The sequence below is a fragment of the Phascolarctos cinereus genome, unplaced genomic scaffold, assembly GCF_003287225.1.
Source record: "Phascolarctos cinereus isolate Bilbo 61053 unplaced genomic scaffold, phaCin_HiC Scaffold_5;HRSCAF=322, whole genome shotgun sequence".
Lineage (NCBI taxonomy): Eukaryota > Metazoa > Chordata > Mammalia > Diprotodontia > Phascolarctidae > Phascolarctos > Phascolarctos cinereus.
In genome coordinates, this window is record NW_027555958.1 from 317079700 (window position 1) to 317101664 (window position 21965).

The 21965-nt window shown below is 37.7% G+C and overlaps 2 protein-coding genes across 3 annotated transcripts in view; one reads left to right on the forward strand and one right to left on the reverse strand.

The window, feature by feature from the left end:
* Nucleotides 1-1465, forward strand: part of RPS6KB1 (ribosomal protein S6 kinase B1) — a 28043-nt gene extending 26578 nt beyond the window's left edge. For both annotated transcript variants that reach the window (XM_020991826.2, XM_078156103.1), the window contains exons 14-15: nucleotides 15-127; nucleotides 537-1465. In XM_020991826.2, coding sequence (XP_020847485.2) covers nucleotides 15-127; nucleotides 537-774 — 351 coding nt within the window. In that variant the 3' untranslated portion in view covers nucleotides 775-1465. The remainder of the gene's footprint in view (nucleotides 1-14; nucleotides 128-536) is intronic.
* Nucleotides 1466-6566: 5101 nt separating this feature from the next.
* Nucleotides 6567-21606, reverse strand: RNFT1 (ring finger protein, transmembrane 1). The gene is made up of 9 exons (XM_020991824.2): nucleotides 20653-21606; nucleotides 18186-18646; nucleotides 17848-17924; nucleotides 16513-16613; nucleotides 15852-16005; nucleotides 13481-13642; nucleotides 12474-12539; nucleotides 9896-9997; nucleotides 6567-9304 (listed from the first exon to the last, which is right to left on the reverse strand). Exons 2-9 carry the CDS (start codon nucleotides 18589-18591, stop codon nucleotides 9170-9172), a joined length of 1203 nt encoding a protein of 400 aa, XP_020847483.1. The 5' UTR covers nucleotides 18592-18646; nucleotides 20653-21606; the 3' UTR covers nucleotides 6567-9169.
* Between the last annotated feature and the right edge of the window lie 359 nt (nucleotides 21607-21965).

Below are 21965 nucleotides of genomic sequence, written 5' to 3' on the forward strand. Positions count from 1 at the left end.
GTTGTGTTTTTCAGGGTTTTACATATGTGGCTCCATCTGTACTTGAAAGCGTGAAAGAAAAATTTTCATTTGAACCAAAAATCCGATCACCTCGAAGATTCATTGGCAGCCCTCGGACACCTGTCAGGTATTTGCCAGCATAGTACAGTACAGTATTCTGGCTTGTTTCTCCGTAGGAGAGGTAGATGGGTTATCACATTCTCATTTTAATATTAGCTGACAATTGTAGTGCTTTAAGATTTGCAAGCTTCTCATTTTCTGCTCTTTCCTTTCACTCAGTTGATCTAGTGCAGCATTTTCTGTTCCTCATATTGCAAGTGATTGGTACGTTTGCCCTTGCTGCATAAAAGCCAGTTTTGCTATATAGTGTATCAAAAGGAATGGCCTTAGCTTTTATTTTCCACATGTGGTGCTAATACATAGAACAATAAAACGAAGGTCCTTGAGTACTATCTCATTTATTTTAATGTAAATTATTTAAGATTGCTGTTACCCTTGAGACAGCTACTAAGTGCTATTTCTACCTTGTCTTAAAGCCCAGTCAAATTTTCTCCTGGGGATTTCTGGGGAAGAGGTGCTTCAGCCAGTGCAGCAACTACTCAGACACCTGTGGATTATCCCATGGAAACGAGTGGAATAGAACAAATGGATGTGACGGTGAGTGGAGAGGCATCAGCACCACTTCCAATCCGACAGCCTAACTCTGGGCCATACAAAAAACAAGCTTTTCCTATGATTTCCAAACGGCCAGAACACTTGCGTATGAATCTATGACAGCAACATTTTCAACAAATTTCAGGCAAAAAACAATGGGACGTGAACATCCTACAAGCTGAAATATATGAGGGCTCAAAGGGTGACAGTTTCAGAGGGCCAGTGTCATATTGCACAGGACAGTTTGGAAAGAGGAAAAACAAACATGGGTGGTTTTTTTCTTTTTTTTTTTTTTTTAAATCAATCAATGGTGCAAAAAGACTTAAGAAAAATAGTATTGCCGAACTTTAGGCACATCAGCTAACTGATTCCCAGTGACATCTTCTCACCTTATCAAGGATTTTCATGTTGATGGCTTCAAACTGACAGTATTAAGGGTAGGATGTTGCCTCAGAATCACTGTTGTCATGATTGTGTCGAGAAAGGTTAACTCTTTCATTGGGCAAAGTATGAAATGCCTATACTTGCAAATGAGGACAAATTAGCATGCAAGCTTGGTCAAACTTTTTTCCAGCAGCGTGGAATCAAAGATAAGAGATACAATTTAACAATTGATGTTTTACGTGCAAAAACTTAATGAATCTTTTTTTTATATAAATATATATTTTTCAAATAGATTTTTGATTCAGCTCATTATGGAAAAGCATCCCAAACTTTAAAATGCAAAATGATTGGTTGGTGTGAAGAAAGCCAGACTACTTCTGTTTCTTCTTTTGGTGAAATAATAAAATGGTAAATGAATCATTGTTAACTACAGCTTTGGCTCGTTGGAGGGATTGGGGGTGAGCTTAAGGTTTTCTTAGGGCACTACTCATAATCCTAGGAGAAATGGATCCATGCAGTCATTTCCACTGGCAGTGTTGCTGTGTTCTAAGCTTAACTGGAAGCCATGGGACAGACATAAACTCAATATCCTGTATTTCATCCTTATACTGGGCCTGCGTTTCACTGGAAAAAAACCCACCACCTAGTCTTATACCAATATTTGGTTCAAAATTTTAGATGTAGTCAGTCTCTGTTGCCCTAAGGAGAGTCTGGATAAAAATATGGGCAGGCAGAGTCAGGGAAGATGGGACTGGGGATACTTCGGGGAATGAGTTTGCTCTCCAGGTTTTAGGTAATCTCATTACAGCTAACTGGTAAGATCTTAAAATTTTTATTTCTTTTACTGTGTATGGTGTTTACCCTCCATTTCCATTTTTCCTCAACAGTTTAAAAAGAATGGGGAAAAGTATGCTTTTTTCCTGTGTCGGGGCTTAAGCATTTTCTGATTGTAAAAGTATTAGATGGCCTTTTGATGAATGTCTTCCACAGTAAAGAGACCTTAGTGGCTTAATTTAGGAAACGTTACAAAGATGCTGGTTTTTTAAATTGTCATAAATTCTGTACTTACAGGTACAAAGGATAAAAATAAGGGTAACTTTACCTTACTTAAATATGTCCTGCCTTAAAGAAAGCATTTCCATGATTTTAGTTGGTTTCATGAAAGGGTTGATATCAGCAAAGCTTTATAAGTGTGTGTTCAGGTGCATACTGGTGGAACGGATGATCCATGCAACTGCAGTTTTGTCTTGTCATTCTTTTGTCATGTCTCATCATTAGTCCATGACTGTGCAAAGTCAACTTATGATATTTCACAAACCATAAGAATTTTTTTAAAAAAATAGACACTGCTCATGCCAAACCTTTTTGAGCCATAGGATCCAAGCCATAAAATTCTTTATGCATACTGAATCCAGTCGGTAAAAGGCAAGATTTGCTTTGTGTAATTCAGTAACTCAAGGTGAAATCCTGCCACTGTATCCAAAAGTGGATTTAGAAGTAATTTTTTTCCAGTTGTGGCAGTAACTGAAATGATTGCTAGTTCCACTTTGAAGATGCTTTTTGGATCTGGAAAAAAAAGTTTTTTCTTTAAATTTTTTGTATTGCAGCAGGTATTTTTAAGAACTTCCAGTATTGCTCTTGATGGACAGTAATAGTTCAGGACAGAAATTCAACTTCAATGGCAACATCTTTGTTTTTTGGTTAATTTGTGGCATTTGGCAAAAATGTAGAACTCAGTGCTGGTCATGTGTATTGGCGGATGGGTTTTATTTTGAACTTTTGACATTCTGTAGCTTGTACCCAAGCATATGAACATATTGTCATGTACTTGACCAAATTCCAGTAATGTTTTTCCACTGAAAGTCTCCTTTAGTCCTACTTACTAAGAACATTGGCACTGTGATTGGCTAGCTATAACCATCCTATTCATAATTTATCTTTTTTAAATTAGTACTGGTGACACTAATGGCAACCTATTTTTCCTCGTCACACAAGTAGTGTTAACTATATTCCCACATATACGTGTGTGTGTGTGTGTGTGTGTGTGTGTGTGTGTGTGTGAGATGTGTGTGATATGTGTGTGTTTATCTCCAGCTTAATGGCCATTAAAAGTGAACTTGACTTCCATGCTGTCACATGCTAAGAAATCATACTTCATGATGGATATCCCTGACATGACTGTGAAAACATGGTGTCACAGACAGCAAACACACCTATGCAATATGGCTTATCCTATTCAATTTAACAAACATCCATTTAAAAAGCATTTGTTGAATTGAATCCTATATTTATTTGTAAAAATCCAAATGTAGTTTAAAGTGTAGTGTCATTACTAGTCTTAAATTTTCTAGGAGGAGCTTCAATCTAGTTTATGATTATTTGGAGGTAGGTGCTACTATGTAGAAGAGCTTATCAGTGCTTTTTTTTTGATCACTTAAACTTTTATTTTAAAAAGGCAACTATAGAATTTGTTTTCATGTAAGTTTTTTTTAACCACAGTGTAATCACTGAGCTTCGTGTACTGATTTGATTTTATAGGATTTAGAGCTTTATTAATCTCAGCAGTTTACAAACCCTACTTTAACTAAAGTATTAAATCTTTAACTTGTACCAGAATTTTTTAGAAAAAAATTACTAAGATTTTTAGAGAGTATCCATTCCCTTCCCTTTCTAACTCCTTGCAGTTAAGCTAATTTAATCCTTATAAGTTGTTGGTGTCTTCCCCCCCTTACCCCCAATTCTATTTTTTGATGTAGACATAACTGGGGTAAGGTGCATGTTTGGTATGCCAAATGTCAACCTTTATTAAATTCTAGGTAATATATGGTTATGTCATGAAAGGAATTCATGTACAGAGAGATGGTGAAGCTACAAACTTCATGTTTAACACAGGACCCGGTATTTATGGGAATTTGTAGTTATGTGGCCACTAGTTAAGATTTATTTCTATGACCCTAAGGGTTATTTATATAAGAAACACTGAGTTTATGAAGGATTGGCTCTTTGATGGCATATTTAAAATAGTGAATTTTTTACTTTAACTCAAGGAGTGGGGGGAGGTGGGAAAAAGGGTGGTGGTGAAGAATAACCATTAAAGTCCAAATCTCCTTTTCCATTAGTAGTAGTCACTAGCAGTCTGGAAAATGACAAAAATATACTAAAGTATTTGGATCCATATGTCTATTGTTGGGAAAGAATATGCAGAACTGTTCATTTGTCTTAATTCATAACATAACAGCACAAGATTTGTCTTAAAGGGATATGGTTGTTACATCTAAGGGGGATGGTTCACTTATGTTGTGTTTGCTCTTTACAGTGGTTCTTTTTTCTGCTATCCCAAGTTGGCTTTGCAACCATCTATCAAAATAAATTATTCAGCTGCCTTACTAGGAGTGGTGTGAGGGTAACACCTTTTCTGCTTTTCATCTTGTATTTAGTTTACTGTAATAAAATATACTTTATTTCAGAATGAATGGATGTAAATAGCAATTAAATGCAAATCTGAATGAACATAAACTAGAAGTCATTTTATTTATTGTTCTAAGTCTAGTTAGAAATAATTAGAATGTATTCAGGTTGGACAAATATGGATAATATATAAGCCAGTCTTATTATGCATGTATGGATTGTTCAAATTAGACAACTGGCTTTTCTGCCAAGAAAAGGCAACTACTTATTAAAATTTTGGTTCTAATTGCCACCCAATCCACATAAACAGTGCTACTTGAAAGTTAATTGTGTGCTGGTTGGTAGATTTGAATTGTTTGCTTGTTGTCATGCTGAGAAAGTTAGTTCTAAGTCCAGTAGTATTCAGAAGGCTTTGGATTAGGCTTATACATCTAGAGCTAGAACCAGCCTCAGAAGACATGTAGTCTAACTTCTTCATTTTCATCCAGCCTAGTTCTGACTGTAGTAAACATTAGAAGTGCAATTTAAAACCAGGTCCCCTAAGGCTAGTGCCTTTTCTACTCTTCTGTCAATGTCGCCAGTAAGAATAGCCATTGACAAGTACAAACAAACTATTGATAGAAACTAGGCAAATCTCTAGTTAAAAGAAGTCTCACTACATGATTAATCTCACTGTTTGTAACTCAGGATTCATTTTCACAAAGAAATATCATACTTTGTGTAGTTAGGTCAGGCAGAAAGATCTACTTAACATCACATATACCAATATGCGTTAAACTGTTTCTATGGGGAAATATTAAGGGTTCCAACTTGGGAAGCCAAGGAATAGATCTCCACTTTTGGGCAGTGTTCCCAGCAATTAGCACACTATCCTGTGCTTGGAACAAGGACTGTAGTAGGGCAGGAGACAGACAAATGAATGAGAATCAGTTAAGGAACTACAGGGAGTTGGCCTTTACACAGGTTCTCAAGTCCTTTGGTGCCCCTTTTATTGCTATTTTCTCTTTTTCTTTCTTAACCCACTTTGGAGACTAGAATGAAGCTTCAGCTTTGAAGTTATACAGGGTTTTGTTGTTGTTTATGATGATGGTGGTGGTTTTTTGTCAGGGATTTGGGGAGGAGTGAAAAGAGAGGGAAGAGATTTAAATTGCCTGCAGCCAAAGAGCAAAATGATTTTTTAAAAAAAAGCTCTCACTCCTATTCTACTCACCCCTCCTTTTTAGACCTTGTGATAATACTCAAGAGCTACTGAGATAGTACAAAATGGCTCATGTAAAATACACTTAAAATGCCTACTATGAGTAGGGAATAAATACAAAGATGAAATAAGTCTTTACCTTTAAGGAGTTTACAATTTAATGAGGATGAGATACATTTATGCAACTAATAGAAGGCAGAACAAGGTATATGAAAGTCCAAAGTGGTAAGAAAAATTCTGAGGAAGAGGAGATTGTTTTTAGCTAGGAAGAGAAGTGTGGCACCTTGAATATCTGATCTCTAAAAAGTGACCTGGAAATTCACTGCAGAAGAACCATTCAAGGTTAAAAATAAGATGGGTAGGGAATGAGACCCCGAGGAGACAAACCATAGCTACAGAGAAAGGGAAGTTCTGTGTTCATCTAGGGGATGTCTGTATATGGGGAGCAAACCTCTGGTTGTCTTAGTATTCAAATTTCCAAGATATGACAGGTTTACACACATGACATCCTGCAGAGGGAGACTGCTGATTATGACAATGGTTTTTAATACCTTGCTTTTAATAGTTCTCAAAGTGACAAAACTTTTTCTGAAATAATGGAACCCCTTTATAATGCTTGTGTTGGGAGAAAGACATACCTGAACAAGTTAAAGTCTGCTTTGCTCTTCTCCTAAGGGAAGGCTAGCAAAAGAGTGCCTTTACTTCACCAGTGTGTTTATGTCCCATCCCTTCTCTTTTGACAGTTGTTTTAACAAGACAGGTATAGGTATGGATTGTAATTGTTGGGAGTTTATCTTATACAGAACTGAAGTGACTTGGAGTTTAGCTGTATTATGGTTGCTGTAGTAATGTTTTCTAAACCAGGAAAAGTTAAGACAACATTAAATCATGTGCTGTTCAAATTTTTTTTTTAGTCTCAAACTGGCTTCAAATTCAAAATTTATTAATTACCTGTGTAATAGCACTGAGCTACTACATTCCAAGCAGTTTAGATAAGGCACAGTCCCTGCCCTCAAAGAGCTTACAGTCTAGGAATGGGCTGAGACACAAATAACTATAAAATAAAACGATATACAAGTGAAAAAGTAGCAGAAAGTGTGAATTACAATGGGGAGAAAAATCATTGCTGAAGGAAGAGGGCAGTAGTGGTAAGGCATTATTTGAAGTATAAGTAGTAATCTTACAAGGAAGGCGGGCCTTCCAGAAAGAAATTGAGAATTAGAATAACAATGGTATGTGTTCCACTATAAACCCTCCAACTGTTGATGCATACTCCCTGGCAATCCATCATACAATCCATCCCAGGGGTTCTTAACCTTTTTAGTGTCATAGGCCCTTCAGGACTCCTCATAATAATGTTTTTAAATATATAAGATGCATAGGATTACAAAGGAAACTAATTACATTGAAAGACAGTTATCAAAATATTTATGAAAACATACTCATGGACCCCAGTTTAAGAATCTGTGATTTAGGGGGCAGCTAGATGGTGCAGTAGATAGAACACCAGTCCTGGAGTCAGTAGGCCCTGAGTTCAAATCAGCCTTTAGACGTTTAATAGCTGTTTGACCCTGGGCAAGTCACTTAACCCCAACTGCCTGCCCCACACCCCCAAAAGAAGAATTATGATCTAGATGTACCTTCATTAGCCCAATCTAATCTTAATTAGCAATTTTCTCGACATTCCTTTCTTCATTAGGGCCACCCACACCTATCAGTGGGGCAGACAGGAGAGTATGCAAAGGAATACTGGCTCTTAAACAGTGGTAGCTCTAAAGTTTTAGCTGGTAGGACAGAGACACAGGCGTGCGCCCCCCCCCCCCCCCGCAGACTCTTAGGGGAAACTGTTATGAGGAAGGAGGCTCCTCTGCCCAGTAAGGCATACTGAAATTTAAGAGACACCATGGGTGCAAACTTAATTAAATACTAATTAGAACACAATTCAGATTTACTAACGAGATTTTAAACTAAAGAATTTACAGAAAACTGACTCAACTTCCAACATTGGAAAAATACATTAAGTACAAATATCCCTTGAAATACAGTTATACAATATGATATGCTGCTTTTATAGAAATCATAAAACAACTTATGAATTTGTAGCAGCAAAAATGGAAAATTCTTATGATTCATATAAAACTTAGAGGGAAAATAATTTGATACAAAATTTGAACTGTCAGACAAGTCTGTTCTGCATAAAACTTCTCTACCAGGTTCTTTAATTGAGTTTTCTTCCAAGAATAATAAAAATATAACCAAGTCTGAGAATTAGCCCACTACTTCAATATAAGGTGACAATTTTTCCATTTATGTAGATCTGACTCATTTGATAACACTTCAGTGCCATTTCCTCAGGGAAGGAGAAAGGCCAAATATGCTTTCCTTTGATATGCTGACCAAGTCAAGTCAAAGGAAATATCAGCTTCTGTGTAACCAAAAAATAAGTGACAAAGTAATACCATAAAGCTGTATAGTAACTTACTAAGGTAAGATTGCCTGATTTTTCAAGGGCACAGTAGCCCCACAGTGAACTACAGAGGTAGAAAGAAGATTAAAATAAGCTAAATCATTTTGTGGCTTACAGTAAATATGTAATGAAGAATCCTTTCAGATTCAGGTTAAGTTTATGGAGTTTGCTCTTGGTGTAAAACCCCTTCACAATCAACAAATTATATTGTTAACTGTGTAAGATGGTCAGTAGCACTAGATAAAAGCAAAATAATAAAACACTTAAGCTGACAGCAGTGTATATATGTATGTATATAGGTATAAGATCCACCAAAAATTTTTAACTTTCATTTATTCTCACTGATTGCTAATTAAAGTGACAGTTAACAATACAGGTTAAAATATACCTTCCCTAGTCAGTTCCTTTGACTTGGAAAATCTAATTTAGACAAAATATAGTATTTAGAACTTTAAATTTAAAAAATACAAGTTTTATAAAATATAGGAATTATTCCTATTATTCTTAAAAGCCAACACAAGAAAAATACATTGAAATCCCTTACAGTGGCATAAGAATTCTAGGAATAATTCAGAATTGGGTTTATAAAAGTCAATGCTCTCTAAAAAGCTAGAACCGTTTTTATATACATGTACCTTAAAACCATGAAAAAATAAGATTTTGATTCCAGCAGGAAACAATGCCTGAGTTCCTCAAAACAAACTACTAATTGTCCAACTACATACTGAGAATGTCTAAACAATTTAACATTATACAGATCTTTAAATACACACAGATGAAAATGTTGTTTGAACAACACTGAATTAGAAGAAAAGTCAAAAAAAAACACAGGGTTGCTTTTTACCCATTTAATTCTTAAAATTTCATGTCTGAAGACAGAATTTTCTTTAACTTGTTTGTAATAGTCTAAAATGTCTGATTTGGATGCTCAAGTTTAGTTTTGAACTAAAAACATTGAAAGTCCATTTAAAATTCAATTATAGCAGTACCCACATTACTTAGTCAAACATCGAATGAAAACCAGCATCCTATAAACACCAAATAGCAGTTGACAGGATTTAATAAATCTGAAGATGTGATGAAGTGGCTCCATCTTTCCATTTGTTTACATGGTCTGAAATAACAGTTCTGCAAAGTGGACATGTTTTCTCTCTATTAAACCATAACGTGATACACTCTTCACAAAATATATGCTGTAATGGAAGCAAGAACTGGCTTTTACACTTAGTAAACATTCCATCTAACATTTTACTATCTAAAATGCCTATTAAATTTACATTTCATAGGATTTTCAGACCGACTTAGATGATATCCTAAATCTGGATATAAATTTGAGACCCTTAGAAATGCTAACTATATTGTGGCAGATCCAGGAAATAAGTTTCCTGACTCTGAATATGTGTTCTATAGTATCAGCCACATGATAGTTTAATAATTCAAATTACAATGATCTTAATGGTGGTGATATATATGCTTTTAAAATTATACTTTAGCCCAAGTACAGGTACCTTTCAGGACTGTCAAAGGGGCAATTTAAGTCAAATCAATTTCAAAATCTAAAAATAGAATTTGGATTTTCTCTCCAGAATTTTCCAAATTGCTTTCATTTACAGCTCCACAAATTTAAATGTGCCCCTTCCAATGGCTTCCTATGCTATTCCTGATATTATCTTCATAAATTAACTAAGCACTGGTGGGAGTTGTGGGTGGGGAGGGAATAGAGAATGGGGTTGTGCAGTGGGGAGGATTTGTATGGTTTTAAGAGGAAACTTATTTATAATTACCTGACAGATGAGAAGAATAGGCTTCTGGAATTCGGCCTGACAGATAGAACAAAGATCATCAGCTTCTGAACACTGTCTTTTGGAGGCTGTCACCCCATAACTCTACAAAAATAAGAAATTTTACTTTTTATTTTCTGTCATTCATATTCATTAATTTCCACGGTTTTTGCTCCTCCATCCCTTTACCCCTAAAATATATGTGATGTTCAAATCTTTAGCAGTCTTCCTAGAATCAGACTGCTTTTCAAACCTCCAAAGGATTTATCTAAAGTGCAGAAAGCAGTGAAATCTTACAGCAGCAGGGGCAGGAAATCACTACCTTAGTAAGGGAGATTTTGCAAGGAGATTTTCATATATATAAAATTGGAGTCAGGAAGACCTGAGTTTGAATTTTGTCTCAGACAGGGTCAGACTAGCTGTGTGAGCCTGGACAAGTCACTTAACCCCTATGTGCCTCAGTTGCTTCATCTGTAAAATAGGGATTGTTGATAATACCTATCTGACAACCATGTTGTGAGGATAAACGAACACAAAGTGTTTTGCAAACCTTAAAGTGATATGTAGTACAGCTAGCTATTATAAAGTGAAAAAATGTTTAATCTTATACTAGTAGGAGCTAACTGGGAATTAATAGGGTTGCAAATAGGGTTGCATGAAACAGAACTAGAAAGGGAAGGGAAACAAAAGATCATAAAATTTTTAAGGCATCGTTAATAAACCCTTAGAAAACCTTAACTGAGTTTTTGGGGCAAATACCTCATCTATAGGGAGAAAACTCAGCAAAACTAAACACATTAACCAAATCTGACAGTATATGCAATGCTACACACGCATAGAGTCTTCCACCTCTGCAAAGAAGGGTGAGGCATGTAGTTTTCATCTCTTCTATTTTCTAAGATATCAACTTCAGTGTCTTATAAGGTTCTACTGTAGCTCTTTTACCTGGGTATATATAAGCTTTATCTTTGAGATCCAGTTAAAAAATGTATATAGCTTGGAGCACCCTTGCTAAACTTTTGTTTTTGAATACAAGCCTATCTGAAATGCACATGCATTGTAACAATTAGCATCTAGTTGTGAAAAGTGTTAATCAAAACACTTCATTTGAATCTAAATCTTCTTCAGTTTGGCTTCCGACCTCATCCCACAGAAACCGCTAAGGTTTCTTATCTGCTAGATACAGGGTCTTTCAAAAGTGCAGCTTAAAACTCCACTAAAACTTTGGAACCCCAGTAATAATGGCCTTTTCTTAATCTTTGTTCTTCTTGACCTCTCTGCCTTCAACATTTCTACCTTTTCCCCCTAGATAAGACTCTTCTGTCTAGATTTGGTGACACTGCTCTCTCTCCTGGTACTCCTCCCAGTATGACAACTTCCAAGCCTTCTTTGGCTGGATCTTAGAGGACTAAGTTATGCCCACTGGATTATCTCCCATGGCTCTGTCCTGGGCCTTCATCTCTTATAGTATCTTGCTTGATACTATACTGATTTCATCAGCTTGCATGGGTTTAATGATCATTTCTATGGAAGTTATTCCCCAGATCTATATATCCAGCCTTAACTTCTCAGTTTCTTATCACCACTTACTATCGGATATTTCAAAGTTCTGGAGACATCTCAAATGCAATATTTCCAAAATGGAACTACTGCTTCCAAATCCTCCTCTCTTCCAAACCTCCCCATTACCACTGAGGACACCATCATCCTCTTAGTCACCCAAGCCCACAACCACAGTGTCATCCTCTCCAATCTGATGCTAAGTTTTATCATTTCTATCTTTATCACATGTCTGGTGTATATCCTTTTCTTTCCGCTCACACAGCTACCTGGTGCACTTCTTGCCTGGACTTTGGAAACAGCCTTCACATTAAATCTCCTTGCCTCAAATCTTTTCCCCACTCCAATCTATCCTCCATTCAGTTGCAAAACTGATTTTCCTAAAACACTGATTTCACAATGTAACTCTTCATTCAACAAATTCCAGTGGCTCCCTGTTACTTCTGGGATCAAATATAAGGTCCTTTGTTTAGCATTTAAAGCCTTTCAGGACCGGGTCCCTTCAGACCAGTCTTCTTGTACTTTATTCCCTTCTATATACTCTGCAATCCAGCAGTACTGGCTTTCTTGCTATTCTTGGCAAACAACACATCTCCTAATTCCATGCCTTGGAATCTCCATCCTCACCTGTCTCCTGGTTTCTGGTAAGACTCAGCTTATCTTAATACACTAAGAGGCCTTTTCTGCTCTTACCCAACCCCTGTTCACTGTATATATCTTGTATGTTGTCTCCCTCATAAGAAAGAAAGCTCCTTGAAGACAGGAACCATATTTTTGCCTTTCTTTCTATTCCTAGTGCTTAATAAATTCTTGCTGACTGCTTAAAGAGAGAAAACCAGTGTCTATCATAGTTCCAATGGCAAACAAAAAAGGGGGAAATACAGTATGAAATAGGAAGCCATTCAACAACTTACATAAGAAATTATTCCTGAGCACTTCTTGGAATAAGCTTACGAAGATAGCATTTTCTAAGACAAAATGCAAGTAATATTTTTCTGTAGCTAGAAAATGGATTACTTACTGGGCGTGTTAAAAATATCCGTAAAGCCCGCCTGAAAGTTCTCAGATGCCCAAAAAAGTCTAGAAGCTGAAACAGAGAATAAGTATGTTTAGTGCAAAAAGCTACATTTTTCCAAGCTTTACAAGTTTCAGTGATATGATGACCCCACCCTCACCCCCAAAATCTAATTGTTTAAATCTAATTCAAAATCTAATTGTTTAAATCCTAAGTCAGTTTTCTGAAAATGTACCAGATTCCTTTAATTCCGTATTAAGACTGTCCCTCAAATTTGACTTCAATTTCATTCATTGAATATTTACTAAATTTAGAGTTAAAACAACTCTTTGCTGGTAAGATCCAACTCAGAGTTAACTGAAATCTGAAATGACAAATCAAATATATATACAAATTTCCCACCTGCAGCTTCTTACTTCACCTTATAATCTATCCATCACACTTCTGCAGTCTTGTAGTAGGTAAAAATTAACATGATGACATCAAAAACCAAAAAGAGAAAAATGCAGTTTGCTTTACGCATGTCTTGATATATTTATTATTATTTCACCATAGTGACAGGACAGATTAAGCCCTCAAGTAAATACTAAATAGTAATACTAACAAGTGTAATTTCTAACTTTTCATACTAATTCAATTGTTAAACCAATTTCGGGGCAGCTAGGTAGCACACTGGCCCTGGATTCAGGAGGACCTGAGTTCAAATTCAGCTTCAGACATATTACTAGCTGTGTGACGCTAGGCAAGTCACTTAACCCCACTGCCTAACCAAAAAAAAAAAAAAAGCTTAGATAAACCAAATGCCGTGTGTGTGTGTGTGTGTGTGTGTGTGTGTGTGTGTGTGTGTGTATCCATCCTCTTTTTGCAGATGAGAAAACTGAGGTTCAGCAAAGTTAATTGATTTGCCTGTGGTTAGGTCCAAACCCCAGCTATCAGCCCAATCAATGGGCTCTCCAGAAATATTTCTATAAGATTTTGGTAAACTTATCAAAAGCAAGTTAAATATTACATACTTTTAGAATGAGGTAGAGCAGACCCAGCAGAATCCCAAGACTCCATCCTGTTACACTGCCTCCCAACTCCCCATAGCTAACAAGGTAACGAAACCAAACTGGAATAGGAACAAAAGTTCGATAATACTGGCATGATTCTTCTATGAGCATATACCAATAGCCCTAAAGAAGAAAGGGGAAACACATATAAATCCACAATGAGCTTTAAGTACATAGCTTTATATATAGCTTTATACATTATAAGGTCCTAATTCCCCCAATTTCTCAGATCACTAAGTGAGGAGACCCAGAAAGGTGAAGAGGTTTGCCCACGGACACATGGGCAGTTAAGGAACAGAACTGAGACCTGAACCACAGATCCGGATCCCTATCCAGTACTCTTCTTGCTGCCTCTTATAAATAGTACTGAAGTCCAAGGAGTGATAGTTTACCTAGGAAATTAACAGATATTGATTCCGTACTTCACTTATAATCACAGACCGATTCCCATGTTATGTAAGGAATTTATTTACTTCAAAACAGTACCCAGAAAATAAGATATACAGGCAATGGAGTATAGAAGTGTAACCTGCCTTACAGGAAAACTAAAGAGATAGAAGGGAGGGCAGATTAGGGGAAAGGGTATTCAGAATGCATGCCATCTTGGGGTGAGGGAAGGGACAAGATGGGAAGAAAATATGGAACTCAAAATCTTGTGAAAATGAATGTTGAAAACTAAAAATAAATAAATTATTCAAAACAGTACCCAGAGTAATTTTAGGAAAGTGGTATTACATATAGTAAAAAATAACTTAACCCGTCTTCAATGAAGACTAAACAGCTCTACAATACTGTTTTAATAAGGTATAACATATAACTCAATTTTAAATATAATGTAATCAAGACAATTCTTAGACAGGAAGACAAACTAATCATCACAGTCAAATCCTAAATCTCATCATCATAAGACTTCACAGGATCATATTATCTAGAGTTGGAATATATCACACTCAAACCTCTCCACTTCCACTCTGACCTTACAAATGAGAAATCGGGCCCAGAAGATATCTGCTCTACACATGGTACCAGAGCCAGGATGGGAACCCAGCAATCCAGATTTCTCTATTCTGCTACTTAGAACAGCCAGAAAACTTGTATGATTGTGTAGATCATCTAACTATGTTAAATTTTAGCATGAATATCTCTCTTCACCTGGGAAGTATCTAAAACTGGAATTATCAACAAATTGATCAGATATGAAAGAAATGAAAAACCTCAGAAAAGTTTCAATTAGCTCTTTTTCTGACTTAAGATTTTATGAAGAATCACAGTCAAACATCAAATGACAACTCTATAGAGAGAAGACACTTAAACTCTTCTAAAGTTCAACCTGAATTTGAATTTAGTCCTGCTTTTCTTTGTAGTAGATATATTATTCCTCTATGACTCCCTGGTTATTCAGTTTGCATTTTCCAAACAAATCCCAGCTAATAGTAGAGAGTGGCCAGTCAGAGATGAAAACTGCTGCAAAATAATCTACAAAATTGAGACTTCACATACAGATGAAGGTGAATGCATTCGGTTTTTCATATCTGATCTTTTTAATTAAAGAAATTATTGCAGAAAGGAGGCCTTTAAATCCAATTCTTTCAACAATCCTTTCAACAACATTAAATAACACACAACAGTAATTATCACATATCATTAAAACAACAGCACAAGGTACTTTAAGAACAGTTAACCAAAACCAAAAGAATGGTCATCAGTACTGTTATAATAGAAAGTAAATTAAGTGCCACTTTATCATGTAAAACAAAACAAAATAAAACCCTATTGCTAGAAAGATACATACACAGAGGCGAAATAAGTTAACAAATACATTTAAATAATCTGATACACAGCCACATCAAATTCCTTATAGCTTAAAGTATTAGTACTCTACATCTACAAAGTTTCAGAATCCTGTAAAAATTAAAAGTCATCTTGGTTTAAGTTAAAATACATCACAATTTGTACGGCAAAAATATAGGCATTATCCAGTTCTTTAATTTAACTTCACTAGAAATTTAAGGCAAACTTGGAACTTTTTGCTTAGTGTTTTAAACAATGAATGGAGCTTACAAATGTTAACATGACAAAAGTTACAATACCTAGTTAAATGTTACCCATGTAATAAAAAATACATGTTTAACATGATTTTTCTCTCTGCGGAGATGTAAACTGGATTTTAATTTGTTTCTAAAATCATACCAGTCAGAAAATTTGTAGACCTATTGAATCTCTCACTTATTATAAGGATACCACATCTTAATAATGAATCAATGTTTTAAATGAAAATGCAATGCATCAGTTTCAACATTTTCCCCATATGAACAAGAAGTTACTTTCTTACCTTGGATTTAAAAGACATCACAAAAGAAGGCACCAACAAAATAAGGCATTTGAAGCCCATGAAGAGGAATTTAAGAATGAAGTCTGTAATTCCCACAATCCAGAGTACCTCCCAGAAGCTCGAAAAATCCAAAGTAGGATTTAAAAAGATTAAGCTACCAAAAGAAATATATTAAGTTATTATTGAAGATAAAATGTTGCTATATTAAAAAAAATAAATTTGCTAAAGACATTTTATTTATATAGAAAAATAATTTTAAAATAAAAAAAATCTCAAATTCTGATTCAGATGGATCACGATTAAAAATTTAGATTTCTTAACAGGAATTTTTAAAATGAAATATCTGGCTTCACTTTTTGACATAATCTAGTTTAATCTACCACCTCACAAGTCAACCTGCTGAACTATCTCACACTACTTCAAAATGTAACCTGGATTCCACCTTATTTAAGCCTAGGATATAACTAAAAACAATTCTGTTTTCTACCTCCATTCTATGCTGTAACATCTCACAAACCGCCCTGTTGGTATGAAGTCTCTAAGTGCTCTAAATCCCATATGACACCTGGAAGGCAGCCTATGAGTCTTTGTTGACACCTAAAAGACTAAAGTTTCCAGTAGATACTGACATGCATAAAAACGGAACATGTGCTCCAATTACCTGTAATAAAGTGATTGAGACTGAAAGGTGTAATATAAGAGAACGGAAGATCCTGCTAAGAATACCAGTAAACAAGCGCACTGTACCTTTGAGCACCTTTCCTGTAAAATAAAACAATTTTGTAATTTACAACTGAATTTTTCCAGAATTTAAATGCATATGAATAGTATTAAATGTAATGGTCAATTCCAGATTTTTGAAGTTATTTTTATGGAGTGACTTGCTTTTGGTTCATTTGTATCTCATTCTAGTCACTATCATTTGTAATTTTGGTTTTTAGTGAAGCAACAAAATTGATTTTAAGACGAATTTTGCAAATACAGGTTTTCCTCAAGATAAAAAAGGAAAAAAACATGTCTTAAAGCCTATTTTCAGGTAGGTGAGATCACATGTAAACTGGTTTAAAGGACTTCTGGCCAAGTACAAAAAACAAACAAGTTCCACTTGGGCTAAGTTTTCAAAAAGGAAGCTAATTTTTAAAATATTTATTTAAAATTTTAAAATGTTAATATTTTAATTGGGCACTAAAATCAATAAAGTGGTTTTCTAAGGGTCATTTTAAAAATTCACTGTTAACTCAAAAATATTTACAAATTAACCAAATGAGTTGGCTTGTCTTAAGTTTTAAAAAAAATTAGTTTTATTGGATAAGTCTTATATGGGCTATTTTTTTTTTGCACTTGCAGTTCTCTTTGCCAAACTGTAAAAGGGCTGATTTCTGTCTGTGAGCCATAACTGAAATGCATATTTGTAAAGCTGCCTTAAAATGAAACTCAGTAAACTAATTCTATTTGCCCATAGATTAATATGGGGACATGCTTTCTGAGCAATTATCTACTTCACCAATTATGTTAAGATACACTTTTTAGATTTGCTTCAGTTGGAAAGAACAGTTCAACACATTATTCCTAAACCCAATTCCATCCTAAAACAACAAGTAGTATATTTGGCAAAGTGTTTATGGGTAGTTCTGTTATTATAAATATGGTCAAAGTGGCTCACAGAACAGAGGCAGTCATCAAGTTAAACCCATTCTATGAGGTTAGAAGGTATTTTCTAAAATCCAAAAAAACTTCATTCAACGCGTATGCCTCCACTATCAGGATTCCAGCCACATGCTCTCTTCTCAGATCAGATGAAGAATTGCAACATAAGAATAGGCAAATTATCCATGTAATATGGTTGAGAATGAAACCTTATGAATGTCACAGTGCATACATTTATGTCTGCCAAATTAACATGATCTAGTCTTCCCATTTCTCTCGAAAGTTAGCATGAAAATCTAGAGAAATTTGGTGTTTCAAAAAATGTTTAATTGCTGAATATTGTACTTACTCTTAGAAAAACCTGATTTACAATGCTTTTGTTTGCATACATAAAAGTTGTTAGCAGCCCAATTCCAAGAGAAATGCCTGTTAGAAAATAAGTCCCAGTTATTTGGAAGAAAAAAAAATCAAACAGGAGTTTCAAGATAGCAAAATGAAATGTTCAACCTCCAAAAGTATTCAAGCTAGCAATGCACTATGGAAAGCTAAGACAAATTAAAACAAAATATACAACATTGTAAAAGCTAACAAAAAAAACTGAAATGAATGTTAAATTATCCAGTAAATAAATACAATAAATGAAATTAATTTAGCAATAAAAGTTAGTTACTTAATAATCAGTTATACCTGTTATATGCTGCATTACCAGTTTGACACACAAAATCAAAATATATGGAAGACTTTTCTGTAACCAATGGAAGAGACAGCGAAACTCAGAGATAGAGCTGCTGCCATTTTCTCCTGGCTCCATGGTAGCATCATCAGGTTGCCTTGCTTCATTGTGTGAATGACTTCTTAATCGACCGTGTATGCAGCCCTGAGTATTGCTTTGGGAACCAGACCTTAAGTTTCTAGGGCTTGGACTTTCACCACACTCTCCAGGTACAGGGCTTATCTGGATGTGAATGTCTCCAGGATGATGGCAAGAACCTTCACCAGTCATTCTTACAGTATGGGCACAATGAGAAGCTGGGGCAGTCTCACTGCCTCCAGTTCCTGGAAGATTGTGAAGGTGACTACAGGTGGCTTGCATGGCCTTGGACTGCTTTTCCTTTGATCCAGATGTATTTGTTTGAGGGTTATGTCTCCTAAGTAAATAGTAAAAAAAAGAAAAAGACTTTTTTAAATATATTTGGTAAGACAACTATTAAACAGAGAAAATAACATGCTGTTCATTAGTGATTTTTATTTGCCAGAACCAACTACCACAGCAGGTATACCCCTCTCGGTATATCATTTGTTACTAGATCCCTATTCCTTCCTTAGTAACAAAAGATCTACTACCACAACATTCTCTTACGTGAACTTCCTACAGCAAAAATTCTTATGCAAACATGAAGTTTAGAATACTTCTAATGGAGGACAGCTAGGTAGAGCAGTGGATAAAGCACCAGGCCTGGAATCAGGAATCAGAAAGACCTGGATTCAACTCTGGCCTTATACTTACTACCTGTGTGACTATGGGCAAGTCAATTAACCGTATTTGCCTCAGTTCCTGATCTGTGAAATGAGTTGGAGAAGGAAAGGGCAAACCACTTGAGTATCTCTGCCAAGAAAATCCCAAATGGGGGTGACTGTACAACAACAAATGAATCCTACTAGGAGGAGGAGGAGGAGGAGGCAGTAGGTTAATCTGTTAGGATGCATGGCTAACGTTCTCAGAAAAGAGTTGAATTCTAGCAACAACTCTGATTCTTCCTATATTAGTTTTCAAAAGTTTGCTAATATGTAATTTTGGAACAGTATCATCTAAATTATCTATACACTAGACCATTATGAGGGCAAATGATAAAGAAAGCATCTGCAAAAACACCTGAGTTTCTAGGGAAAATATAGGAAATAATGCCTCATAAAAAGGTGAACTTGTTGCTCAGTTTAGTTATAGTTCTACCCCATGCAGCCTTCTGGAAGACTGAAGCCAAATAATGATTCATGATTACCCATAATTAATGCTGCAGTGAACAGCAAAGTACATTTCTTTTTTAAGAGAATGCACCTAAATGACTACCAACAGCTCATAAAAAAGCCACCTGTTGACAGTCGCGGATTAACTCTGCCAGGTCAACCTTCAGTATGAAGAGAGTAAAATGACAAACTATAGCCTTAAAAAAAATGCCCTGGGCACAAGAGTGGATCCATCAGAAACAGGGAAGAAGACGCGGAGGTGGGGGTTGGGGTGGGAGTGGAGAGGCACCAAATCTTCCCATGAAGCACACAAAAAGCCACCTGGGACCTAAAGGCCCCGGCTGGACAGCTCTACCTCCCCCATAGCAAGGAAGGTGGGGGTGGTGGAATGAAATCTTCCTGGCTCTAGCCCCTAAACAGACCCCACCCCAAGTGAAAGGGGAGTCCGGGGCTCCTCTGCAGGAGTTGCCTGCTTCAGTCAGTCAACGACTATTCATTAAACTCCGACTTTGTGCCAGAAACTGTGCTAAATGCTAAGAATAAATACAAAGGGCAAAAACAGCGAGCTCACTGTACGTCAATAAGCATTTATTAAACTACTATGTGCTAGGGACCGTGCTAAAGCTGAGAATACAAAAAGAAAGGCAAAAGACGGTCGTCGTCCTTGAGGAGTTCGCAATCTAAAAGGGAAGACAACATGCAAACAACTATGTACAAACAGGCTTATATACATGACAGACCGGAAATAACAGAAGAACGGCACTAGAATTAAGAAGTGCCTGGGAAAGGTGGGATTTAGCTGAGACTTGAAGCCAGGCAAGCCAAGAGGCAGAGATTGGGGGTGGACGGACATTCCAGGGCACGGAAGACAGCCAATGCAAAGGCACGGAGTCGGGAGATGAAGAGCGGCGCTCGGAGCCTGGAGGTCAGTGTCATTGGATGGAAGTGGGGGCGGGGGGAGGGGACGTAAGGAGCGAAGTAGGAAAGGTGGGGAGGCGGGCTGGTTGTGAAGTGCTCCGAAAGCCAAGCTGAGGATTTCATATCTGATTCCGGACGTTAACAGGGAGCCGCCGGGATCTACTGCGGAGGGGAGGTGACGCGGTAAGCCCTCCCCTCCCCCGTGAGATCCAGCCCGAGGGAAGCCCCGGGTACCCCAGCCCCCGGCTCCGCCCGCCTCCCCGGAACTCACCTCTCATGATGAGTCTGACGAGGCCTCGGCGGCGGCGGCGGGAGGAGAGGGAGGAGGCGCAGCCGCGGCGGGGCCGTCACGCCCGTCCGTCATCACCACCGCCCTCCCGTAGCCAACGACTGACACTGGCTGCGCCGGACCGGAGGAGGTGGCGGCGGCGGCGCGCGCGCCCCCGGAACGTGAGGGCCGCGCGCGCGTCTACGATAGTCACGCTGCCAGAAGTCCCAGGAAGGCGGGGTTGGGGAGGGGGAGAGAGGGAGTCAAGGTGGCGGGGCGGAACGAGTGCCTTACTTCATAAACTACCCCTCCCCCTCCCAGGCTATTTAAATCAATCAAACAATAAATAACCGCCCCCTCGCGGTAAAAACAGATGTTCCGAGATGCGAGTACCAAAGTGGGTCAGGGGCCGAGGGCGGCCGACTCGCTGACTCGGATGTTGCGGTAGAGGGAGGGGCTTGTTGCTATGAGCGACGCGGGTCCGCGGCTTCCGCGCTCTGGGCGGCGGTCCTATGGCGGCGGTGCGGGAGAAGGTGAGGCCCTGACCCTAGCAGGCCCTTAACGAGCCTTCTGGGACCCGCCGCTCCCGCTCGGACCGGACCCCTCGGGGACAGCTCGCCCCTTGCTCAGCCCCAAAGCTTCCGGACTGAGGCGGGCTAGGGAGTGGGAGGCCTAGCTGACCCCGGATTCGGCTGAGGCAGAGCAGCCTTCGGGCGGCCCCGGCTCTTGCTCTGTTCGCCGTCCCCGGGGGCTCCACGAAGCTCGTGCGCCCGGGATCGCAAACGAGAGGATTAGATGGAGTTAGGGACTGGACCCGAGGTTTGACTCCCATGTGAGGAAATTGTCTTCACCAAGGCGGGTTGGCACCTCTTCTGCAACGAGTTACCCGGAGGGAGCACTCAGAGATTTAGTGATTTTTCCAGGCGCACACAGCCAGTAGGTGTCAGAGGCGGAACTTGAACCCAAGTCTTCCTGGCTCTGAGGCCAACCCTCCCTCATCCCACGTTAGAAATATAAATGAATGTAACAAATGGCTCCTCCCCAGTTTTTTTGAGTAAACAATTTTTTTTCTTCATGTAAATGCAGAATATGTTTTCCTTTATGCCCAGAGAGAGCGTTTCCATCTCTAACCTGCAGGCATCTCTCGAAGGTTTTTAGTCTCAGGAATATTTTTTATTGATGAAAGGTTGTAGTTAAGTAAATAAAATCTTAATTCATCTTATGCCAGGAAATAGCCACCAGTTGTTGGAATTGTGTTAAATATTTTTGTGAACAGATTTAAAAAAAACACAAAACTCAAAAACTTAATGTATGGG